This window comes from Solenopsis invicta, chromosome 3 (assembly GCF_016802725.1).
Source record: "Solenopsis invicta isolate M01_SB chromosome 3, UNIL_Sinv_3.0, whole genome shotgun sequence".
Classification (NCBI taxonomy): Eukaryota; Metazoa; Arthropoda; class Insecta; order Hymenoptera; family Formicidae; genus Solenopsis; species Solenopsis invicta.
In genome coordinates this window covers 18,214,354-18,237,474 of record NC_052666.1, presented here as the reverse complement: position 1 = coordinate 18,237,474, position 23,121 = coordinate 18,214,354, and the positions used below count along the sequence as shown (strand labels likewise).

At 29.1% G+C, this 23,121-nt stretch overlaps 2 protein-coding genes and 1 long non-coding RNA gene across 6 annotated transcripts; all 3 read right to left on the bottom strand.

Annotated features, from left to right (window-relative positions):
• Positions 1 to 3,688: 3,688 nt before the first annotated feature.
• LOC105193052 (regulator of microtubule dynamics protein 1) lies at positions 3,689 to 9,188 on the bottom strand. The gene is made up of 4 exons (XM_039446760.1): positions 8,128 to 9,188; positions 7,848 to 8,048; positions 4,427 to 4,675; positions 3,689 to 4,252 (listed from the first exon to the last, which is right to left on the bottom strand). The coding sequence occupies exons 1-4, from the start codon at positions 8,212 to 8,214 to the stop codon at positions 3,905 to 3,907; spliced, it is 885 nt and encodes a 294-aa protein (XP_039302694.1). The 5' UTR covers positions 8,215 to 9,188; the 3' UTR covers positions 3,689 to 3,904.
• Positions 9,189 to 10,129: 941 nt separating this feature from the next.
• Positions 10,130 to 15,629, bottom strand: LOC105193027. Of its 2 annotated transcripts, none has more exons than XR_005574312.1 (4): positions 15,415 to 15,629; positions 10,516 to 10,828; positions 10,377 to 10,414; positions 10,130 to 10,312 (listed from the first exon to the last, which is right to left on the bottom strand). It is a non-coding gene; the product is annotated as an uncharacterized LOC105193027 (long non-coding RNA). The 2 variants fall into 2 exon arrangements; XR_850568.3 differs by lacking the exon at positions 15,415 to 15,629 and adding an exon at positions 12,398 to 14,065.
• Positions 15,630 to 19,155: 3,526 nt separating this feature from the next.
• Positions 19,156 to 22,089, bottom strand: LOC105193026 (regulator of microtubule dynamics protein 1). 3 transcript variants are annotated; one of them, XM_011157342.3, is made up of 5 exons: positions 21,660 to 22,089; positions 21,263 to 21,360; positions 20,983 to 21,183; positions 19,721 to 19,969; positions 19,156 to 19,547 (listed from the first exon to the last, which is right to left on the bottom strand). In XM_011157342.3, the coding sequence occupies exons 1-5, from the start codon at positions 21,679 to 21,681 to the stop codon at positions 19,200 to 19,202; spliced, it is 918 nt and encodes a 305-aa protein (XP_011155644.1). In that variant the 5' UTR covers positions 21,682 to 22,089; the 3' UTR covers positions 19,156 to 19,199. The 3 variants fall into 3 exon arrangements, with proteins under 3 accessions (XP_011155644.1, XP_011155646.1, XP_011155645.1); XM_011157344.3 differs by having other exon boundaries at positions 19,200 to 19,547; positions 21,263 to 21,383; XM_011157343.3 differs by having other exon boundaries at positions 19,200 to 19,547; positions 21,263 to 21,455; positions 21,660 to 22,088.
• Positions 22,090 to 23,121: the final 1,032 nt, after the last annotated feature.

Genomic DNA, 23,121 nt, shown 5'->3' with positions numbered 1-23,121 from the left:
TTATTAACTAATATCGGAATTGACCGCAACTCTTCGGAAGTCGCTTTAATATGTTGAGAACTGTAGGAAAAATATTTTTTCGTACTCAGAACTCTTTGAAAAATATCAGCATCTCACGCAAATATGGGAAAAATCGGATTTTTCGAAAGTTATTAATTTTTTGTTGATTAACTAATATCGGAATCAACCGCAACTCCTCGAAAAGCGCTTTAGTATGCTGAGAACTGTAGGAAAAATATTTTTTCATAGTCAGAACTCTTTGAAAAATATCAGCATCTCACGCAAATATGGGAAAAATCAACTTTTTTGGAAATTATTAATTTTTTTTTATTAACTAATATCGAAATTGACCGCAACTCTTCGGAAGTAGCTTTAATATGTTGAGAACTGTAGGAAAAATATTTTTTCGTACTCAGAACTCTTTGAAAAATATCAGCATCTCACGCATATATGGGAAAAATCGGCTTTTTCGGAAGTTATTAATTTTTTGTTGATTAACTAATATCGGAATCGACCGCAACTCTTCGGAAGGCGCTTTAATATGTTGAGAACTGTAGGAAAAATATTTCGTACTCAGAACTCTTTGAAAAATATCAGCATCTCACGCAAATATGGGAAAAATCAACTTTTTCGGAAATTATTAATTTTTTTTTTATTAACTAATATCGGAATTGACCGCATCTCTTCGGAAGTCGCTTTAATATGTTGAGAATTGTAGGAAAAATATTTTTTCGTACTCAGAACTCTTCGAAAAATATCAACATCTCACACATATATGGGAAAAATCGGATTTTTCGGAAGTTACTAATTTTTTGTTGATTAACTAATATCGGAATCGACCGGAACTTTTCGGAAGGCGCTTTTATACGTTAAGATCTATTGGAAAAATATTTTTTGGTACACAGTACTTTCAAATATACACCAGCGTCTCACCCATATACGCGAATATACGATTTTCGCGGAAAATAATTTTTTTTTAATTAATAAATAATTGAATCGACCGGAACTTTTCGGAAAACGTTTAGATACGTTCAGAACTGGAGGAAAAATATTTTTTTGTACACAAAACTCTATTATGTTTTATTATAAAATAAATATTTTATAATTTTTTTTTTAAATTAAATAAATTATGTTAAACGCTGGAACTCTTTCTAGAACTCATCTAGAACTATAGATCTTTTAAAATCCTACAAGAATTGGGTCTGGTAAATGACGCAGGACAAACGGAGACGCTGCGTATGCGTCTTTTTCGCTTTGAAGGCCAGAACTATTTGTTTTATCTATCAAGAATTGTAGAACTATTAAAAATAAACCCAGAACTGTTTATTGTTTTTCCACCAAATGATATGCCAGCTTCAGGCATACTATTCACTACTATCTAAATTGGAATCAGTAAATATACTTTCAATGAATAATAATTCACTGAAAGACAGTGAACAGTCTGATTTTACTGATATACATATAACTATATTAATCATTATAACTATATTAATATATATTTGTACTCTGCGTTTCACTAATAATACAATAATGAATAATCACTGATTAATCCCAATTATAAGTATAACACTGTAAATCAATAAAGATACTGATTCAAATTTAGAGAGTACTCTCTGAATCAGAATCAGTGTATAATTCACTGAAAGTCAATGAACAGCCAGATTTCAGTAATATACTTATAACTATATCAATCAGTGATATGTGCATTGCCTTTCTGTGATAATACAACAGTGAATAATCACTGATTGATTACAGTTATAAGTATAGCAGTGTAAATCAGTAAGATTTCACTGATTCAAATTTACAAAGTAATTTTTTACTTATTTTAATTAAAAGATACTCAATTATTAATTTACATTTTACAAATTATAACTTGCAGAAAATAAAACAAGGAAAACAAAATAATACAATCAATTTTCAGTTTTGTAGTTAAATATTCTTAAATTTAATCAGCAGGACAAGCTAATCGGAGATTATGAAACTCAGTTTATGTTCGCAAAACCTTAACAAGTACATGCTATTGTTCGAATATTCTAGAATATTCATGATATCATACAAATTATTCGTACATCTTGTGCTGTTAAGAAATCCATCTTTGGCAAGAAGAAAAATCAGAATATATGTCTATAGAGAGAATTAGAAGAAGAGTGAAAGTGAGAGTAATAGAAGCGCAAAGAAACTTCTGGAAAGCAAAAATAAATGACATAAAAGAGGCATTAAAACTATCCATTGTCCATGGTCCAAATTTTCGATAGTTGCATGCGACTTACGCTTCGATTTTTATTATCGTCAGGGATTACCTCGTCGTAAGTTAATAGGAGCTACTCATCAAGAGACACGATTGCCCAACCAGTAAATCTAACGCTAGCTACGTCTTCTTAGCCTCTCCCAGCTTGTCCCAAGGAATGCCAAAGTCTGCACTCGCTGTACATTCAGCGGAGATAAACAAATTCGCGGAAACACGACCGGAAGCGATTCAATTGTCACACGACGAACAATACTCGCGATACTTCGTCGCGATACCTCCCGAAAGTAAACAATTGCCATGTTGTTGTGCCCTTTCGTTCTCACTTAACTCCGACAAACCGACGACCCGTCCGAGACATATGAACGTCGCCAACTTCATACCGACGCCGCGCGCATACGACGCGAGTCGAATAAGAAGCCGAACTGAGACTGCCCGTGCCGTTGGGAAATATACACTAGCGACACGCTTGCAATGACAACAGCGAGCACGTACGTCTCGCGTGATGGAAACGCATGTCGAAGCGTCACTGCACTCCGTTATTTAATTACACGTAACCCGCCACATAAATCGCGACCGCGATCCAACAGCTTCGTACACGAAAGCGCCATGGCCAAAATACGGCGCGCGTTCAAACAGTTCGTTCGCTCATCGAGCGGTAGTCAAACGTGATTGGTCGGATTCACGGGTGAGAACTGGTGAAAACCAATCACGTTCAATCGTTCAACACGCAACTAGCCGTATTGTCGTGACATCTGTTGTCAAATAATCGAGACATAAATTTGAATTTTACTGCCTTTTTTTAGCAAAGTAATCGTTGCTTATTAAGCAAAAATTACAACAAAATATTAATGTAAAATTTTAATGTTCTCTTTGTCTTCATCCATAAAGATAAACCACGCGAAGCATTTGTCGCGTCGATCGCGCATTATTTAGCACGTTTATAAACGGCGGGAAATTTGTTTGACTGAATTAAATTTACTGGATTAAACATTATTGTTAATAACATTATTGTAAATGGATAAATTTAATTTTCTTAATGATACATTAATTTTAATAAAACTTTGAATGGTTAATTATACAAGTTAAAAGAAATGATTAACAATTAATGTTATTAAAAAAATAAAATTTATCTATTTTGATAAAAAATGTATTTATGTAAATTAATTTATTATTACTTGCTACAGTATTTTAACTGAGAGGAATAAAATTCAGTAATTTTAATAAATTAAAATAATTTCATAACTATGTAACAATTTCTTTAACTTATGTATAATTAATTATAGTGAAATAAATAATATAGTAAAATGAATATTAATGTAATCACTGATAAAATTTATTAATTTTTCATAAATTAGTACAAAATATATTCTTTTATTCCATAACCAGTAAAAATATGAAAAATATATTAAGCATAATAAGCATAGATGTCATTATTATTTAAAATGTAAACTTAGCATATATTATTATTATACATGATGATCTTGTCAATTATATAAGTATAAAATTATAATGTAGTATAGCATATAATCATTCTAATGTGTCGTAAGAATATTATACATTAAATTTATCTCTTAAATAATAATAAAAATATCTACTAAATAATATTTTCTAATATAAAAAATACAATTTGAAGGTATTTATCTACATGCCCTGTTTTTAAATACTATTTAATATCTTTTGTGCTTCTTGTTTTGTTTTTTGGTCCTCATCATTCTTTGCATGAAATTCAGCGGCTTTTTTCAAATATTTTATCGCGTCTTCCTTACGATTCAATTTTAAATATGTCTTTCCTAACATCAGGAGATTGCGACTATAAAAATTTGGATCATTTTTCTCAGCATTTTCAAAATATGACAACGATTCTTCCCAGGACGAAGTTGGTGGTTCTGCAAATACGATAGATGCTATTTTTCGTTGATACCATGGCATATTTGCAATCTCGTAGCACCAGCATCCAATCATGTAAAATAACATTGCATCACCAGGTTTTAATTCCAATGCTCTCTACAACAATAATAAAATAATAAATAATTTAAACTTACGTCAAATGTTATATTATAATGTGTGTGGCACAAGAGTGTTTTAATATTTTTTTTACATTATTTATAAAATACAATATTTCATATTTTAATTGGAAATTAATTCATAACTGAATTAATTATTTATCAAATATCTTACCAGTATATGCTTCTTTATGTTGTACGATTCTTTTATACGTATCTTTGTACCTTCTAAAATACTTTTACTATTAAGAAATGCAGACATCCACTTATGCACAGCATAATGATCTTCTTGAATCTCAAGAGCTGTACATAGCAAATTGTATCCCTCATAAGTTAACTTTTGTCCTTCAACATCACTGGCCATTTTAGACATTTCATAAATGGCTCTACTTAAACGCCACAAGATTTCAACGTCTTTCTTATCCTATATAAGAAGTATACATACATAGCATATATAATTAGAAGGATTTTTTAAATTAAACAGTCTATTAGAAAAACTTAGGTTATAGAGTTGAATTATTCTTATCATTAGTGTCACATCATGAACAATTTTATTCCAGCAAGAATCAGAGAAATCTAAAGGTTTTTATTTTGTTTTTTAAATAAAATTTTCAAAATATTAATTCTAAAACCTAATTTATTAGTTTTGCACTTATTATATGTATTACGGAGAAAAAATTATATTTTCTTCATACCTCGGTCGAAAGTACGCACTTTCGTCCCTAATAGCAGGGACAAAAGTTTAACATTTACTCCCTGTGAGAAGTACACGCGCGCCCTCTATAACGCCGGGAGAAAAAGAATTTCTCATGCGCATTTATACTCGTAACTAGGAACTATTTCTTCTGTCGCTACAACAAATTGTTAACCGCTGTCATTACTGTTGCTACCTCTAACCTTAAAAATCATTATCAATATTGTGCTGTCGTCAGTTAATTTAATATTCAAGTATTATTAAAGTCAATTCAACAACCCAGCAAAAATGAACAATACGTCATCTGATGAATCCGTAGACGAGGAAGATGTTATACGAAATTTCGATGCAGAAGCGCGATTGATAATAAATACAGATACGTTACCAAAGAAATCTGTCGATCGATACAATCTTGTTTACGACACGTATAAAAAGTAGCAGATAGAACACAAAACTTTACTGTCAAACTCTGCAGAAAATAATTTGATTGTGTATTTTAAGGATCTATCTAAAAAATTAAAGCCGTCAACTATATGGAGTGTTTGGTCAATTTTAAAAAGTATATTAAATACAAGAGACAATGTTAACATAAATAATTTTCTTAACTTGAAAGCTTTAGTCAAAAATAACTCTAAAGGATACAAACCGAAAAAGTCCTCGATCTTGAAATGGGATGAAATTTTAAAATTTATTAATAATGCACCAGACTATGTTCACTTAGCTTCAAAGGTTAGTATTTATATTAATTTTTATTTATTGCTTAATGTTTCATTTTTTTAATGCATACTTTAATTAATAATAATTAATTAATTCATCATGACATGTAAATCGATTTATTATAATAATTGCAGGTTATTTTAATCTTTGGCATATGTGGAGCTCTTAGATGTGATGAACTTACGAAACTTAAAATTCAAGATGTAGAAAACAATGGTAATAAGTATCTTGTTTCTATTCATGAATCAAAAAATGACATGCCTCGACAATTTATTATTGGAGACCTTTTTTATAAGAAAGTTACTCAGTACATGTCACTGAGGCCTAAAGATCAATTTACTGATAGATTTTTTATCCAGTATCATAAAGGGAAGTGTCAACGTCAGGTTATTGGCAAGAATAAAATTGGGGAGACACCTCAAATTATAGCTGCATACCTTAATTTAGAAAATCCAAAACAGTACACCGGTCATTGCTTTCGTAGAACGGGTGCTACGCTTTTATCCAACTCAGGAGCAAGCACTACCATGCTTAAACAACTAGGTGGATGGAAGTCACTTACAATAGCACAAGGTTACTTTTTTATTTATTTAATTAAATTATAGATATTTCCTATCATTTACTAGTTGTATAAATACATAAAAATTTAATACTCTGTTAACTATTCAGATACTACACATTTTTATCTTAAATATCTTATACCTATAAATGATTTAATTATTTACAGGTTACGTCGAAAATTCGTTAAAAAATAGAGAAAAAATTTATGAACGTATTACTAATGCTACTGTATCTAATGATCATCTGAATCCACAACCATCGACTAGTAAAAATTATTCTAGTGGCACAATAACTGCAAATAAAAATTTGAAATCTACTGAACAAAATGATAATTCCGATGATTTTTCTGATGATTTTATAATAAGTGAAGATGATCTAGTAGCAATTGATAAATTAAATCAGTTAACAACAACAAAACCTCCAATAACCTCGGTTACAACACAGACAAAAAGAAAAGTACTAACAGAATCTAATAAACCATTACCTTCAACTCATTTTATGTCATTACCACCAATTCCATCACTCTTTGTTAAAAAACAAGAAAATGAACCACCGTTAAAAATGAAAAAACATTATGAAACTAATACTCATACTATCATCAGAATGCTTATCTACAAATTTAAATTTTAATAATCAAATTATGAATTTTCAAAACTGTATATTTACCGAAGATATTATTTCTAACTGCTCTAATATTAAGTTTGAAAACTGTGTTTTTTATGGAAATTTCATTAATAATTGTGATAATTCAAATGAAAATGAAAACGATAAAAAAAAAACGCAATAAGAGTTTTTAGGTTATAATATGTTTTGTTTTATAAATTTTATTATAATTAATATAATTTGTTAAACTAAAGAAAATAAAGACATCTTTGATAAAATGGAATTAATTTATTTTTAAAAGATATGACAGGACTTGACTCTTCGAATGTATTTTATGCCTGCCCCCCCGACCAGCAGCACTCGCTTCGCTCGTGCCGCAAATGTCGGGGGCAGGCATCAAAAACATGCTCATCAACATTTAAAGTGAAAAAAAATAAAATTAATAACGTACTTTCGACCGGCTATGAAGAAAAATCGTATATAAAAACCGGCTATAATCGAAAAATCTCGGCTTCGCCTCGGCGCATCATGACGCGCAGGGCCGAAAATTCAACTTTCGGCCCTTGTAGTGTAATATACTATTATACAAAGAGATATATAAAAGAATATTTTTGCTAAAATTTATTTGTAAAATTGTGTAAATAAAAATGATAAACACTATTATATTTTAAATACTTTTTTGTCTGTATTTTTATTGTTATTAATATGACAAGCCAAAATAAATATCAAAATATTATAGAATAATATATAAAGTAATAAATGTAAAACTTTCATAAGAATTAAATAGATCCAGAATTTTTTATTTTGTTCTTTTAATTGAATTCTGAAAGTATTAATCAAAGCTTATAAACTTTATCATTATATCAATTATATGTTTGGAGAAAAATTACCATATTTATAGAATAAATGGATAATCATTTAAAGGTGAAAAGCATTTATTTCCTACAAATTTTAACTTTTTGAATTTGTTTGATGCTTTTGTAGAATATATTTCAATGTATAATTTAAAAAATTTAATTACCTTATAGTTTGACAGAAGATTGTATATACCTCTATAGTCTCCCTGATCAAAAAGCATATCTGCTTTAGTAAGAAGTTCCTTTGTTGCAATTTGGATTTTGTCTTCATCTTGGCTATTGTTTTTTGTGACTTCCCAAATTCCCATTGCAGTAAATGGTGACATTATTGTTACCTTCCTGACAATTTGCACACTATTTTCACTCTGAACATAATATTTCAACTTATTAATACTTAATTATACAGCTAGTTCTACTATATCTTAATACAATCTTGTCTTGTACCTTACGTGCTGGATAAACATTTTTATGTAGAACAGCTCTTTGAAGAATTCTGTTGCAATTTGTGACGCGATTTAACCTTTGCAGCATTTTGTATATAACTTTTGATAACAATTGGCAAACTGTTATTTTAAAGAAAATGTAGGTTATATAGATGAATTCAATGTAACACTGGGAGCTTAAAGAGTAATGTACAAACTGTTGCACAGCTATTCGAGCTGTTGTAATACAACAGCAATTATAAACTTGTAAGTGTTTATAAGAAGTAATTATATTTTTATTTATATGTCCATTTCGATCAATAATTAACTTTAATCTCAGTTTAACTTCCTACTTATATAACAAGGTTAAAGATAAAACTAATATTAATGGATGAAAACTGTGCTTTGCAATACTTACATTTACAACTACTAACCACTACACTTACGCTATTGTAAAATTGCTTTTAAAGCAAAATTGCTTTAATCACAACAAAACGTGCGCGTGTAAATTTTTATATAGTTATCTACATCTTCTATTTCAAAACATAAAATTACTTGTAAAACAGAAAACGTTTTGCTGGTGCACATGCACTGACATACACGAATGGTTTGTACTGGCTGGTGCATATCAGTACATGTGCACTAGCAAAAGTATTTATCGTTTGAAAGTCTTTTTGCAACACGCTGGTATCGCGGGAGAAAATGCTGGCATGTGCACAGCCCACCCATGGAGAAATGATAAGACACTGACTCGACGTCGATGGCGTCGTTAACTTTTCTACGTCGAAAAATATCAATCAGATCGACATCGATAGCATTTACAATTTTTAATAGGTGTGATGAATAAATTGCGATACAAAATTTAAAAGTTGTACAAAAAGTAAAATTAATTAAAAGTTGCATTAAAAAATTAAATAAATTTAAATTAAAAGTTTAATGTTCGGGCACGTCGCGCGGCTCTCGGCCTTTTTCGCGGTGCTTGTTAAAAACTTCGGGAAAACTGTGATGGCGGCTCTTATTTCTCTTAAACTAAAGAAATATAAAAAAATTATATAAATTTTAATAAAATAAAATACAAAACCTAATTATTTAATTTTAATGATTCCTCTTTTTGATTTTGAATCTATCTTTTTAACCCATCAATCTTTGTATTTATATATAAATTCAATCTAATGTTTTAAATTATATAAAAATTTAAATTTTAAATTATATTGTTAATAACATTATCGTTAATAGATAAATTTCATTTTCTTAATGACACATTAATCTTTAATAAAACTTTGAAAGGTCAATTACTAAAGTTAAAAAAATAATAAAAAATTAATGTTATTATAAAAGTGAAATTTATCTATTTTGATAAAAAATGTATTTATATAAATTAATTTATTACTACTTTCTCCAGTATTTTTACCTGAGAGGAATAAAATTCAGCATTTTTAATCAATTAAAATAATTTCATGACTCTGTAACAATTTCTTTAACTTATGTAGAATTAATTATAGTAAAATAATATAGTAGAATGAATATTAATGTAATCACTGATAACATTTATTAACTTTTCATAAATTATTATAAAATATATTCTTATACTCCATAACCAGTAAAAATATAAAAAATATAGTAAGCATAGATGTCATTATTATTTAAAAAATTGCCCAAGTTGCGTGGGTTGCGCGGGTTACGCGGGTTGTAATATCCAATATATGTAATATCCAATTTGCTACAACTTAAAAGAAGGCTAAATCACTATTATATAAGTCATTTTATGTTTGCTCTTTTATAATTAGTAAAAATGGTTTATTTTTATTATATTTATTCATTATATTTATTATTTATATTCATTATACTTATATAAACATAAAAATTATATACAAATTATTTTTCAATAAAAACAAACATTTTAGAAACATAATTTAAATTTGTGATTAAAACATAAATGTATAATACAAATGAAATATAATAAACAATACTTTTCAGCCAATGCGTGGCTTATTGGCGGCGCAGTATAAGAATGGTTGTGCCTATATATATTTATAATCATCTTAATGTTATTTGCCTATATATATATACTTATAATCATCTTAATGTGACTTATTACTTAATTTTTTTATTTGTTTTTTAAGTTGTGCAATTTCTTCTTGCGTGGACTTTTTGTGATTCTCGAAGTCTTGGGTTAAATTTTCTAATAAATCGGACATAATTTTCATCTGTTAAAAAAAATTTTATGAATATATTAGTCCACTTATAAAATTATAAAATAATTTAAATTACCTTATTGCTTAACCCATTTTTTTGGTCTGCTGTTAGTTCTGTAAAATATATTATAAATTAATGTTTCACATGTATAAATTGTTTAAATTTTTCAACCGCGTATAAATCTATAATAAATTTGGCAAAGTTTCCAAATTACTTTGTTCCAAATTAGTTAACTCCGAAGTGTCTTCTTTATATTTGTCGCCTTGACCACTAAAAATCTCATCTATCTCGTTTGCACGTAATAGTATAATCTTAGCTGTAGGTAATTTTGTAATTTTTTAGCCTTTGTCAATTATAACTTGTCGTTCTTGTTTATTAATTTGTCGCTTATACAGGCCTGGATATAGTCATTAGTTAAATTTAAATACTTGGATACTTCAGCTCCAATATAATAATAATTTTTATTGTCCAATTAAAATTTTGTTGGTTTTTGTGTCATATTTGTGTCAAATGTCTTGGGTTATGTTCTGAAAGAAATAAAAAATATAAAATGTTAGGGAAGTACCGTTATCCTTTATTAAATATTCGGACGTATACATATATAAATATATATTATTATATATTGAAACATTTAATTAAAATTATTTTACTAGAGTTTAGTAACTATTATCTAGATTTAATTATTATTAACAAACTCTTTCTTCTCCATATTATTGTATATTTAATTAAATATTACCCTTAATTTCGCATGTGTTATAGTCAATATTGATATATAATAAATATATAGAAACATCACTTTTTTCACAAATATATTAAAATCGGCTTGCTCTAAATAGTTACAAAATCTGTTAAAAAACGATCTATTAAAATTAAAGATTTTTCACTCGTACGATTGCCAATCCGGTCTTTGTCGCTATCAATTTCAGGTGCACTAGACAAGGCAATTAAAACTCTTTCAACGTCAGGGAGAAAATATTGACTCAATTACTGGAAAAGAGTTTCGCGCATGAAAATTTCCTTTGGGGGATAGCTATCGAGCAATTTCAACTACGTCATCGTGGATGCGCTCGCGGGTATTTATACAACGCAAAAATCTCAATAAGTCTCACAAAGAAAACCCGGAAATAAAACTGCTACAAACAATGAAAAATAATCATTGTTCGTAGTGGTGGCACTCACTAGCTGCAGCCACGATATCCAGTTCCTACACGTTTGCGCCCAAGGGCAACGTATCTGGGGTCTTATAACTACTTCTAAAACATATCAATCTCTAAAATAATTTTTAAAAAGTGGTTACAATTAAGTGGTTTGAAATCTTAGAAAGTTTCTGTCACAATAAAATTCAATGTCGACTTTTTAATAAGTGAAATGTGAGTCGAGTCAGGTAGACGAGAACGGAGTTTTCGCCCTTTATTCGACGGAATGATGACGCGAGAGGCCGAAAAGGGTGATCAATGTATCTCCAGGATACTATCGGCGGTATCGACACGCCGTTCACGTATACGTAAACGACAGTTTTATTGAATTGCATCGTCTGCGTGGTTCTCACGGTATTCGTGCAAAGACTTCGAGAGAGCGTGGAACGTAGCGCGCTCATTAATCGTTCCATTCTTGCGGCTCGCGCGACGTCGAGCACGAGAATTTCGGAACGTGAGCGTAATTTATCGGGCACTTCGGGCTCTCAGCCTTTTTCGCGGTGCTTGTTAAGGATTTCGGGAAAACTGTGATGCGGCTCTTACTCCATTTTTCCTTACGGATACTTAGCGTACTTAACGGCGTCGCACAACTTAATTTTTCCGTCTTTCTCTTTCTCTCTCTTTCATTTCTCCCCCCCCCCCCACCGTTTCTTTTTCTAAGCCGATAAAAAATCTTACATAATGAAAGTTCTTAGGCGTTCCTAAGACCCGTAATAAGAGCGCCACACCTACTCGAAGTTCACGGGAGATTCATTCAAAGTCGGCCGCGGCCGCGTAATTAAATTTTAAAGAACGCCGGCTTACAACGTAATGTGAGCGGCCACCACGTCGGATAACGTAAATGGCGGTACAACGACATAAAGTCGTCGTCTCATGTGTAAACATGTATTAGACCCTTACCCAACGTCGCTCGAAACTTCAGCGACAAACACGACCATTGGACGGCCGAGTAAGTTCTTAATGAAGCTTAGGCTTGAGCGCCGAGCTCATTCTGCCCGCCGCCGTACTAGCTTCTTAGAACATGACTAAGTAATGGAGAATCGAATTACACGAAATGTTATTACTCTTTCAATTTGAAAAGGAGCAAACACATTAAAAATAATAAAAATTGTTAAAAAAAACATTAAAAGCTCGGAAACGTTTTACAGATATTTTTACATTACTTAAAATGTTGACGTCAATTCACAAGTATAATAGATGCTTTTTACTCTCTTACCGTATTGCAATTATCGATGCGAATCGAAGCTATCTCAAATTGATATTAGTATCACTAAAAGCCATATAAATGAAAAGCATTTATCAAGTCATAAAATTCTCATAAGTACATCTATGTCAAAGCTGCGCGGATTTTTTCGGTTGCGTAATAATTTTCGACGGCGATGTAACGAGACAAAGGAGCAAAGAGAGGTAAAGAGAGAGACAGAAAGAGAGAGATTATTAATCCTAATTGCAACAGAGAGCTTTCAGCAAATGGGATATCAAGTCACAATAAAGAGCTTAGTCATGCGTATTTTACATTTAGAGAAGCCGGGCGTGCAGCAAGCTTGAAGAAGAAGCTACAAGAAGAAGGGTACACAAAAGAGCAAAATTATTTAATAAGATTTTAAGTCACGGTCGGAAGTTCCCGTGTGTTTTGTTGCCCTATGCGGACAAGGCCTATAATACCAAATACTAAAGGGATAGAATTGATCATTTTATCTACTTCATACACATTACTAAACAAGATACTATTATTAAAATATTTAGATGTAGTAAGAGATAAACTATTATATCTGTACCATCCAGAGAAAATACATCCTAATATTAATAATGATATTGAAATATTCATAATCAAAGGAGCTTTTCTACAATAAGATTTTTCTAACGACTTATTATAAAAAATGCCCAAAATTCTCAAACTTCGCTGAGAAAAAGGAAGTAAACAATATTGCAATAACTCCTAAAGAATATAGGAATTTATTATCAAATGCTTGTTCAAGAATAACATCTTTAAAATAATAACCTGCAAATAGAAATACACCTATAAGAGCTAATCCTCCCAATAAAAGAGATAGCTATGAGACATGAAGCGATACAAATTATTTGATATTTCTTGAAGAGTTTGTATATGATAGATAAACTAGGAATATGGAAAAGTAGTGCAATTTTTAGCTTTATTATATTGTCTATTTTTTTGTACTTACACCTTTGTTGATTTTAAGTTATTTAAGTAATTAGAATGTTATTTTATTATAATGTGACTTTTGCACTATGTTTATACGCAATTTATGTCTTTTAAAGTATTAGCTAAAACTGTTATATAGTTTATTATATTAATAGAGTGCGAGATAAAAGCTCATGCGAGTATCTTATGGAGGACATATAATAATAATAATAAGTGCAAATATAAATCATATCATTCATGTGTTTGTATCAATGTTTATCAAAATTTCTTTATTATTTTTGTAAATTTTGTGATTATAAATTACTTAACCTTGTAAGATACTGAACATATGAATAGTCAAAATAAAACCATAATATATAGGTAAATATATAGATACACATACATAAATAGACGTTCAGAGCTTTTGAAGATATGTAATTAAACTTGCCTGTGTAGTAGAATAATAGTTGAAAAACAATGAAATAAAACCTGTTGTATCCCTGCAACATACATAAATTGCATCTGTATTCAACTTGTTATTTTTCACAGTTATATATCAATTTATTACAAACTTCAATTTATTCCAGCCAAACATAATTTGTTAACAAATGTTTTCATTTTCAACATTAGATATCTCTTTATTACAGATGTATAATTGTTTTATACTTGCGAGTTTTTCAGAGAATATGTTTTAATTATATAACAATGACATTAAGCACTTGTTTCAATGCAAATGCTTGTATTATATTAATATAAATAAATTGTATACTTAAATATAATTAAAGTTACAGATTTTTAAATGTAATAAGTTGCATTTGTGAACATGTAATAAGTTTTTATATATTTGAAAACAGAAAGTTAATATTAAGTTGATACAATAGAATCTGGATGGGAGTCGTTGACCATGTTCAGATTAACCATCAACCACTCACAGTGCTTGAACAGTGGAAAAACTGGGCATCAGCCGCTATGAACAGCTGTGGTCAATCGCAACGTGATCAATCAAACGGAACGCTTCCATAAAATTTAGTTGTGAAACATGATCTGAATCATTGGCTGCGTAAAGCAAAAAGAGCAGCTTTGCAACCGTTATTCTTTTATACAATTGTTCCTTGTCTTTAGTTCTGGCTGAATCTGAATGTATAAACCAATCATAAGAATGTTACAATAGTTGCAAAACTGCTTTTTTTGCTGGACACAGCTATTGATGCACTATACTATTTTGGTAATGTATTGATAACAATTTATCAACAGAATTAAATAAAAATAAATTATAAATATGTTATTGGACCGATAGTGTCCAATAACATATTTGTAATTTATTTTGATAGAAAAAAATAAATTGTTATATAATATTTATTGTTATATTTGTGTGTGTGTATCAATAAGTACTTATTATCAATGTTAACGACAAACAGATAAAAACGTTTAAAATTATCCGGCTTCAAATATTTCATGCCAGTCTCCATTTACGGATATGTACCTTACTAACGTGCCATGTAAGCGTTTTTCGGCACATACCGAACAAACGGTAAGAGCGAGAATTATAACGCAAAAAATGCTGCGGATTGTTGATCGTCGAGCACATGCGAGAAAAAAATCTTATAAGAAAGAAAAAAAATTTAAAGAAACGCATAATAACGCATAAGATGATACATTATTTAGACCACGTTGTCCAATTTATCATTGTTGCGTTGGGAAAAGGGAAGAGGGCGAGATATATCGTAAGATGAGATATTGCGGCATGTGACACGCCACAGAATGTTCGACTCACCGAAGTGGAGTGTTTTATGAAGAACACTGGTTATAAACGACGATAACAATTTACGAACGCGATCGAGCAGCTTGTATATTTCAGTGAATTTGTGAGCGTGGAAGAATGTCAAGAATGTTGATAAACATTAAAATAACCGCCATTGCCGTGTAATCAGTCGAGTGAACCGTACCATCATGGTAGAAACGTGATGTAAGAAACGAGGTGAAACAACGCGCATCGTCGGCGGCTCGATGCGCGGTAAGAGGCGTGGCTCGATGTGGTGAGCCAATGAAATTTGGGTCCAAATATATCCGCGCAATTTGAATACGAAACAATGATATGTAGTCACACGTACTTAAAATGTTAAAAAAAATAAATATAAAAATGTAAAAATACTTGAAATTTATTATCTTTAACACAAATTACTGTTTCAATAAACACTGTTATTATAAACATAAAATACAACAATTTAGCCAAACACATAAGCTCATTCTTATAATTTTCCAAATTTTTTCTAATTCAAGTTTAAAAAATTTGAAATAACAATTATCACAATTTTCATTAATGTACAAAGTCTCAACTTTACCTTCACGTTCTTCCTTTTTTAAGTAGCTTTGAATTTCTCCGATTCACCGATTATTTCCGATTCACGTATAAATACAAGTATAAATACGCCCCAGTACCGGAGCCGTAGCCATATTGAATCTCAAAATTTGGACTCACTTCTGATTGGTCTAGAGTATGGTCCATAGCGCATCTGGTTACTTGTTTCACCTTTCTTCTTACATCATGGGGTCAATCATGAAACTTTTTCCCTAGGGCTGAAACGTGAAAAGTGAACATTTTTACCATTGAAGTTAATGAAGAAATTTTTCACTTTTCACGTTTCCGCCTTAAGGAAAAAGTTTCATGATCGACCCCCATGGGCATGATGTAAAAAACAAGGTGAAACAACGCGCATCGTCGGCGGCTCGATGCGCGGTAAGAGGCGTGGCTCGATGTGATGAGCCAATGAAATTTGGGTCCAAATATATCCGCGCAATTTAAATACGAAACAATCATATGTAGTCACACATACTTAAAATGTAGATGCTGTTAAAAAAAATAAATATAAAAATGTAAAAATACTTGAAATTTATTATCTTTAACAAAAATCACTGTTGCAATAAACACTGTTGTTATAAACATGAAATACAACAATTTAGCCATACACATAAGCTCATTCTTATAACTTTCCAAATTTCTTCTAATTCAAGTTTACAAAATTTGAAATAACAATTATCACAATTTTTATTAATGTACAAAGTCTCAACCTTACCTTCACATTCTTCTTTTTTTAAGTAGCTTTGAATTTCTTCGATTCACCGATTATCTCCGATTCACGTATAAATGCAAGTATAAATACGTCCCAGTACCGGAGCCGTAGCCATATTGAATCTCAAAATTTGGACCCAGTTCTGATTGGTCTAGAGTATGGTCTACTGCGCATCTGGTTACTTGTTTCACCTTTCTTCTTACATCATGCCCATGGGTAGAAAGACCATTCGTTTTGCGAGTCATGCTGGGATTCTCTAACTTCTTATCGATGATTATCGGTATCGTTAGCTATCGACAATTGTCGCTTGCGCTATCGATAATCGTTACTGCAGGTGATTCTGTGACTTGGCTTTAACGATTATATTCGATGCAAATATCGTTACAGACGTATCGAAATAATTTGATAGCTGTGCAACATTACCAGATTTTAAATAATAAAAATTTAATAACTTTGGAGTTTTGTACCTAGTTTTATGAAGATCGAACAAGAAATTTAAAACCTTTACCTTCACTTCAAGTTGGTTACGAATCAAATAATTTTGTTTATTTTTATAACAACGTGAAAATTGGCTACCTAATTAAAAAAGATAATTATATTAGAATACACGAGCCTCATCAAAAATGTTGATAAAATATAATTATTCGATGTATTTTAATACAAAGCGACAAAATAAATATATTTTTATCAACATTTTTGACGATGCCCGTGTTCTAAATAATTTTATCAATCCAAAATATACACATAATAAAATATAAGAAACTTTTAATGACTTTTATTTTATAGCAAAAAAAAAACAAAAACTGCAAGGGCATTACAAGTATAATAAACAAAAATAATAGATATTTTTAATATAAATAATCTTGTAAAAAAAAATTCATGCACTACATGAGAAAGAAGAAGCTTAAAAAAAGTGAATTAACAAACAAATTAAATTCCTTGCAAGGAGCAGAAAAACGGTTGAACAATAACAAGTGAATAATTACATGCACATGTATGTAATAAAAACAGGGTTTTATAAGTTAATATATTTTTTTAACTAAACTAAATTAATGGCTAATAAAATTAATTTATCAAATTAGAGAAATCATTGATATCATTTAAAAAAAAAATTAATAAAACCTTTAAAAAGTACTCTTAAAGAACTCTTCCTCTCAATAATGCTCACTGGGAATTAATCGTACTTATTTACTAGAACATTTGTGAAATATTGAAAAAAAATTCATCTAACAGTCTGTTGCTAAGAAATTATATATATTTAATACGTAATATATTAATGTACATTTTGATAAGAATTTGATAAGAATAATATATTAAATTATGTACATTTCAAATACGTAATGTAAATCTTCGTCAGAAATTACAACAAAAACAAATTACACTTTTTTCATCAGGATTGTTCTATTAAGTTGAAAGAAAAATTACGACGAAGTTTGCTGCGTAAATTGAAAATGTATAGTATATGTGACGTGAACTATAAATTTTCAGTACTGCCAGTAAAAACGGAACACAGCCTGAGTGCGCACTAGTTCTCCCAAGGAAGGCGGGAAATTTGTTCGACTCAATTCAATTTACTGGATTAAACAATATTATTAATAAAATAATTATTTCTCTTAAACTAAAGAAATATAAAAAAATTATATAAATTTTAATAAAATAAAATACAAAACCTAATTATTTAATTTTAATGATTCCTCTTTTTGATTTTGAATCTATCTTTTTAACCCCTCAATCTTTGTATTTATATATAAATTCAATCTAATGTTTTAAATTATATAAAAATTTAAATTTTAAATTATATTGTTAATAACATTATCGTTAATAGATAAATTTCATTTTCTTAATGACACATTAATCTTTAATAAAACTTTGAAAGGTCAATTACTAAAGTTAAAAAAATGATAAAAAATTAATGTTATAAAAGTGAAATTTATCTATTTTGATAAAAAATGTATTTATATAAATTAATTTATTACTACTTTCTCCAGTATTTTTACCTGAGAGGAATAAAATTTAGTGTTTTTAATCAATTAAAATAATTTCATGACTCTGTAACAATTTCTTTAACTTATGTATAATTAATTATAGTAAAATAATATAGTAGAATGAATATTAATGTAATCACTGATAACATTTATTAACTTTTCATAAATTATTACAAAATATATTCTTATACTCCATAACCAGTAAAAATATAAAAAATATAGTAAGCATAGATGTCATTATTATTTAAAAAGTAAATTTAGTATATATTATTATAATACATAATAATCTTATCAATTATATAAGTATAAAATTATAATGTAGTTTAGCATATAATCATTCTAGTGTGTCGTAAGAATATTATACATTAAATTTACCTCTTAAATAATGATATAAAAATATCTACTAAATAATATTTTTTAATATAAAAAATACAATTTGAAGATATTTATCTACCCCTGTTTTTAAATACTATTTAATATCTTTTGTGCCCTATGCCCTGTTTTTAAATACTATTTAATATCTTTTGTGCTTCTTGTTTTGTTCTTTGGTCCTCATCATCCTTTGCAGGAAATTCAGCGGCTTTTTTCAAATATTTTATCGCATCTTCCTTACGATTCAATTTTAAATATGTCTTTCCTAACATCAGAAGATTGCGACTATAAAAATTTGGATCATTTTTCTCAGCATTTTCAAGATACGACAACGATTCTTCCAAAGACGAAGTTGGTGGTTCTGCAAATACGATAGATGCTATTTTTCGTTGATACCATGGCATACTTGCAACCTCGTAGCACCAGCATCCAATCATGTAAAGCAACGTTGCATCACCAGGTTTTAATTCCAATGCTCTCTACAACAATAATAAAATAATAAATAATTTAACATTACGTCAAATTATTATGATGTGTGTAGCACACAAGTATTTTAATTTTTTTTTTACATTATTTATAAAATACAATATCTCATTATTTTAATTATGAATTAATATTCATAACTAAATTAATTATTTGTCAAATATCTTACCAGCATATGTTTCTTAATGTTGTACGATTCTTTTATAAGTGTCTTTGTACCTTCCAGAATACTTTTACTATTAAGAAATATAGACATCCATTTATGCACAGCATAATGATCTTCTTGAATCTCAAGAGCCATACACAGCAAGTCATATCCTTCATAAATTAACTTTTGTCCTTCAACATCACTGGCCATTTCAGACATTTTATAAATGGCTCTACTTAAACGCCACAAGATTTCAACATCTTTATTATCCTACATAATATAAAAGTTATACAGATATAGCATATATAATTAGAAGAATTTCTCAAGTTAAAAAAATGTATTATAAAAATTTAAATTATGGAGTCAAATCATTCTTTATCATTAGTGTCACATTGTAAACAATTTTATTCCAGCAAGAATCAGACACGTCTAGAGGTTTTTATTTTCTTTTTTAAATAGATTTTTCAAAATATTAATCCTAAAACCTAAATCATTATTCTTGTACTTATTATATGTATGGAGAAAAAATTATATTTATACAAACAGTTATATAAAAGGACGTTTTTGTTAAGAGTAATTTGTAAAATTTTGTAAATAACTTACATTTTAAATATTTTGTCTTTATATTCTTTATTTTTATTGTTATTAGTATGATAAGTGTCAGTTTAATTATGTAAATGAATTAGTCATTAGTCTCAAATTACAAACTTTATTGAATTAGTGAACAAAGAATTACACATGTTATTTCAACGAGAGAGATTAAAGATGTGAAGTGAATCACAGTGACAAATAAATAATGCAGTTGAAAAAAGTATCATTACATAGCAACTAAATATATTTTGTTTTTTAGAATTAGCACGATCATACATTCAGACAAAGCTATGTTGCACATGCCAACTATATCCCAACTACATCAACTACTTACAATCTTGATTTCAATATATATTATATTAATTATATACTACAGTTCTACAATAAGCAAAGATAAATAAAAAAATATTATAGAATATATAAGTAAATGTAAAACTTTCATAAGAATTAAACAGATCCAGAATTTTGTATTTTTTTTTCTCTTAATTGAATTCTGAAAATATTAATCAAAACCTATAAACTTCATCAGTATATCTATTATATGTTCCAAGAAAAATTACCATATTTATAGAATAAATGGATAATCATTTAAAGATGAAAAGCATTTATTTCCTAAAAATTTTAATTTTTTTGAATTTGTTTGATACTTTTGTAGAATATATTTCAATGTATAATTCAGAAAATTTAATTACCTTGTAGTTTGATAGAAGATTGTATATACCTCTATAATCTCCCTGATCAAAAAGCGTATCTGCTTTAGTAAGAAGTTCCTTTGTTGCAATTTGGGTTTTGTATTCATCTTGACTATTGTTTTTTGTGACTCCCCAAATCCCCATCACAGTAAATGGTGACATTATTGTTACTTTCCTAACAATTTGCACACTATTTTCACTCTGAAAACAATATTCCAACTTATTAATACTTAATTGTACAGCTAGTTCTACTATATGTTAATATAATCTTGTCCTGTACCTTACGTGCTGGATAAACATTTTTATGTAGAACAGCTCTTTGAAGAATTCTGTTGCAGTTTGTCATACGATTTAACCTTTGCAGCATGTTGTATGTAACTTTTGATAACAATTGGCAAACTCTTATTTTAAAGAAAATATAAATTATATAAATAAATTCAGTGAAACTGAGCTTCAAAAGTTTAACCTACAAACTGTTGCACAGCTATTAGAGTTGTTCTAATACAACAGCAATTATAGAATTGTAAGTGGTTATAAGGAGTAATTGTATTTCTATTTATGTGTCTATTTCAATCAATACTAATTAACTTCAATCTCAGTTTAACTTCCTACTTATATAACAAGGTTAAATATAATTAATATTGATGGATATGAAAACAGCGCTTTGCAATACTTACATTTACAACCACTTATAACCATTACATTTAGGCTATTGTACAATTGCTTTTAATGCAAAACTGCTTTAATCACAACATCACGTACAGTGTGTAAATTTTTATATAGTTATTTACATCTGCTTCAAAACATAAAAATACTCAAAAAATATAAAACATTTTGCTGCACATGCACCGACTAGTTTATACTGGCTGATGCATGTCAGTGCATGTATACCAGCAAATCATCTGCCGTTTGAAAGTCTTTTTGCAACACGTTGGTACTGTGGAAGAGAATGCCGGGACTGCGTGGTGGGAATAGACATGGGCTGCGTTCGGGAAGCGTGCTATCGGCGCTATTCCGTCATTCTATCTTTATCGATCATTAGACGTAGAATAAGGATAAAACGACACGATAGCGCTAATAGCATGCTAGCCATGGTGCCGGCGTTTCGAGCGTCTCTCTCTAATTCTCACCCCTCTCGCTTATTTTCTGTTCGTTCGGCAAACAGGTTAACCAACCTTGTTTAACTCCGTAAAGTTGTTATAACTGAACTGTATAAATCAATCAGCTTGCCGCTTTTCCGTAAAAGCTAAAAGTTGATTGGCTACACACTTTTCGATCTGAGAACTCGGATCGATAGCATCGGTAGCATCGCGGACACAGACCTTTAAATAAACTTTTTTTTATCATAATTAGAGTATCGTAATGTTATTACAATTTATAAGAGCTAGTTTCACAATCTCCTGATTTAGTACCGACCATGATTGATTGTTTCTGGTCAATTTTACTTAACAAATGCAATATTTAAGATAATGAAATAAAATGTATAAAGGATGCATAATAATAAAAGAAAAACAATATAATAAAGAATAATAATAAACGACTTTTATTAATATGAAAAAAAAAACTTTTATATACAGTACAAGAATAGACTTCTGAAAATGTCAAAATCTGTATGTTATATACATTTTAATTCATTTTAATAATACATTTTAATAATACATTTTAATAATATCTACATTCAATACATTTTAATATAACAGTCTTATACTCAAACAAACGTTTGTGTATTCACATCGCATATTATTTCTATCAAAATGATATGTCAATCTCAAATAATGATTTCCCAGATAGCATAAAATATTTATAAAATATTTACTAAATATTTATAATATTTATTTTAATATTTTATAAACATTTATCAAAACATTTAATAAATGTTTTTATGGCCGTAAATTGGACTGATCATAAATATTTATCATAAATGTTCCAAAAATATTTATGATTTATGATAATTATTTTGAAAATGTTCGAAATATCCGCATAAATATTATATTACACCACATAATCCCAATGAGTAAAACAATATTTCTATATTTTAAAAAACAATTTTCGCAAAAGAAATTCCATTCTTAGGAATTTTTTTTGGAAAGGAAATTTCATTCTTAGGAATTTTTTTAGGACCGCTTTCCGAAGCGGTCA

Excerpts from the sequence above, each read along its gene's own strand:
- LOC105193052 (XM_039446760.1), bottom strand. The coding sequence starts at position 8,214 with ATGCTGCAAAGGTTAAATCGCGTCACAAATTGCAACAGAATTCTTCAA. Across the intron at positions 8,049-8,127 it reads ATGTTTATCCAGCACGTAAG|AGTGAAAATAGTGTGCAAAT; the intron begins GTACAAGACAAG and ends TATTATGTTCAG. Across the intron at positions 4,676-7,847 it reads ATCTTCTGTCAAACTATAAG|GATAAGAAAGACGTTGAAAT; the intron begins GTAATTAAATTT and ends CTTCTTATATAG.
- LOC105193026 (XM_011157342.3), bottom strand. The coding sequence starts at position 21,681 with ATGGTTATAAGTGGTTGTAAAT. Across the intron at positions 21,361-21,659 it reads GGTTATAAGTGGTTGTAAAT|TTACATACAACATGCTGCAA; the intron begins GTAAGTATTGCA and ends TGTTATCAAAAG. Across the intron at positions 19,548-19,720 it reads ACATTAAGAAACATATGCTG|AGAGCATTGGAATTAAAACC; the intron begins GTAAGATATTTG and ends TTATTGTTGTAG.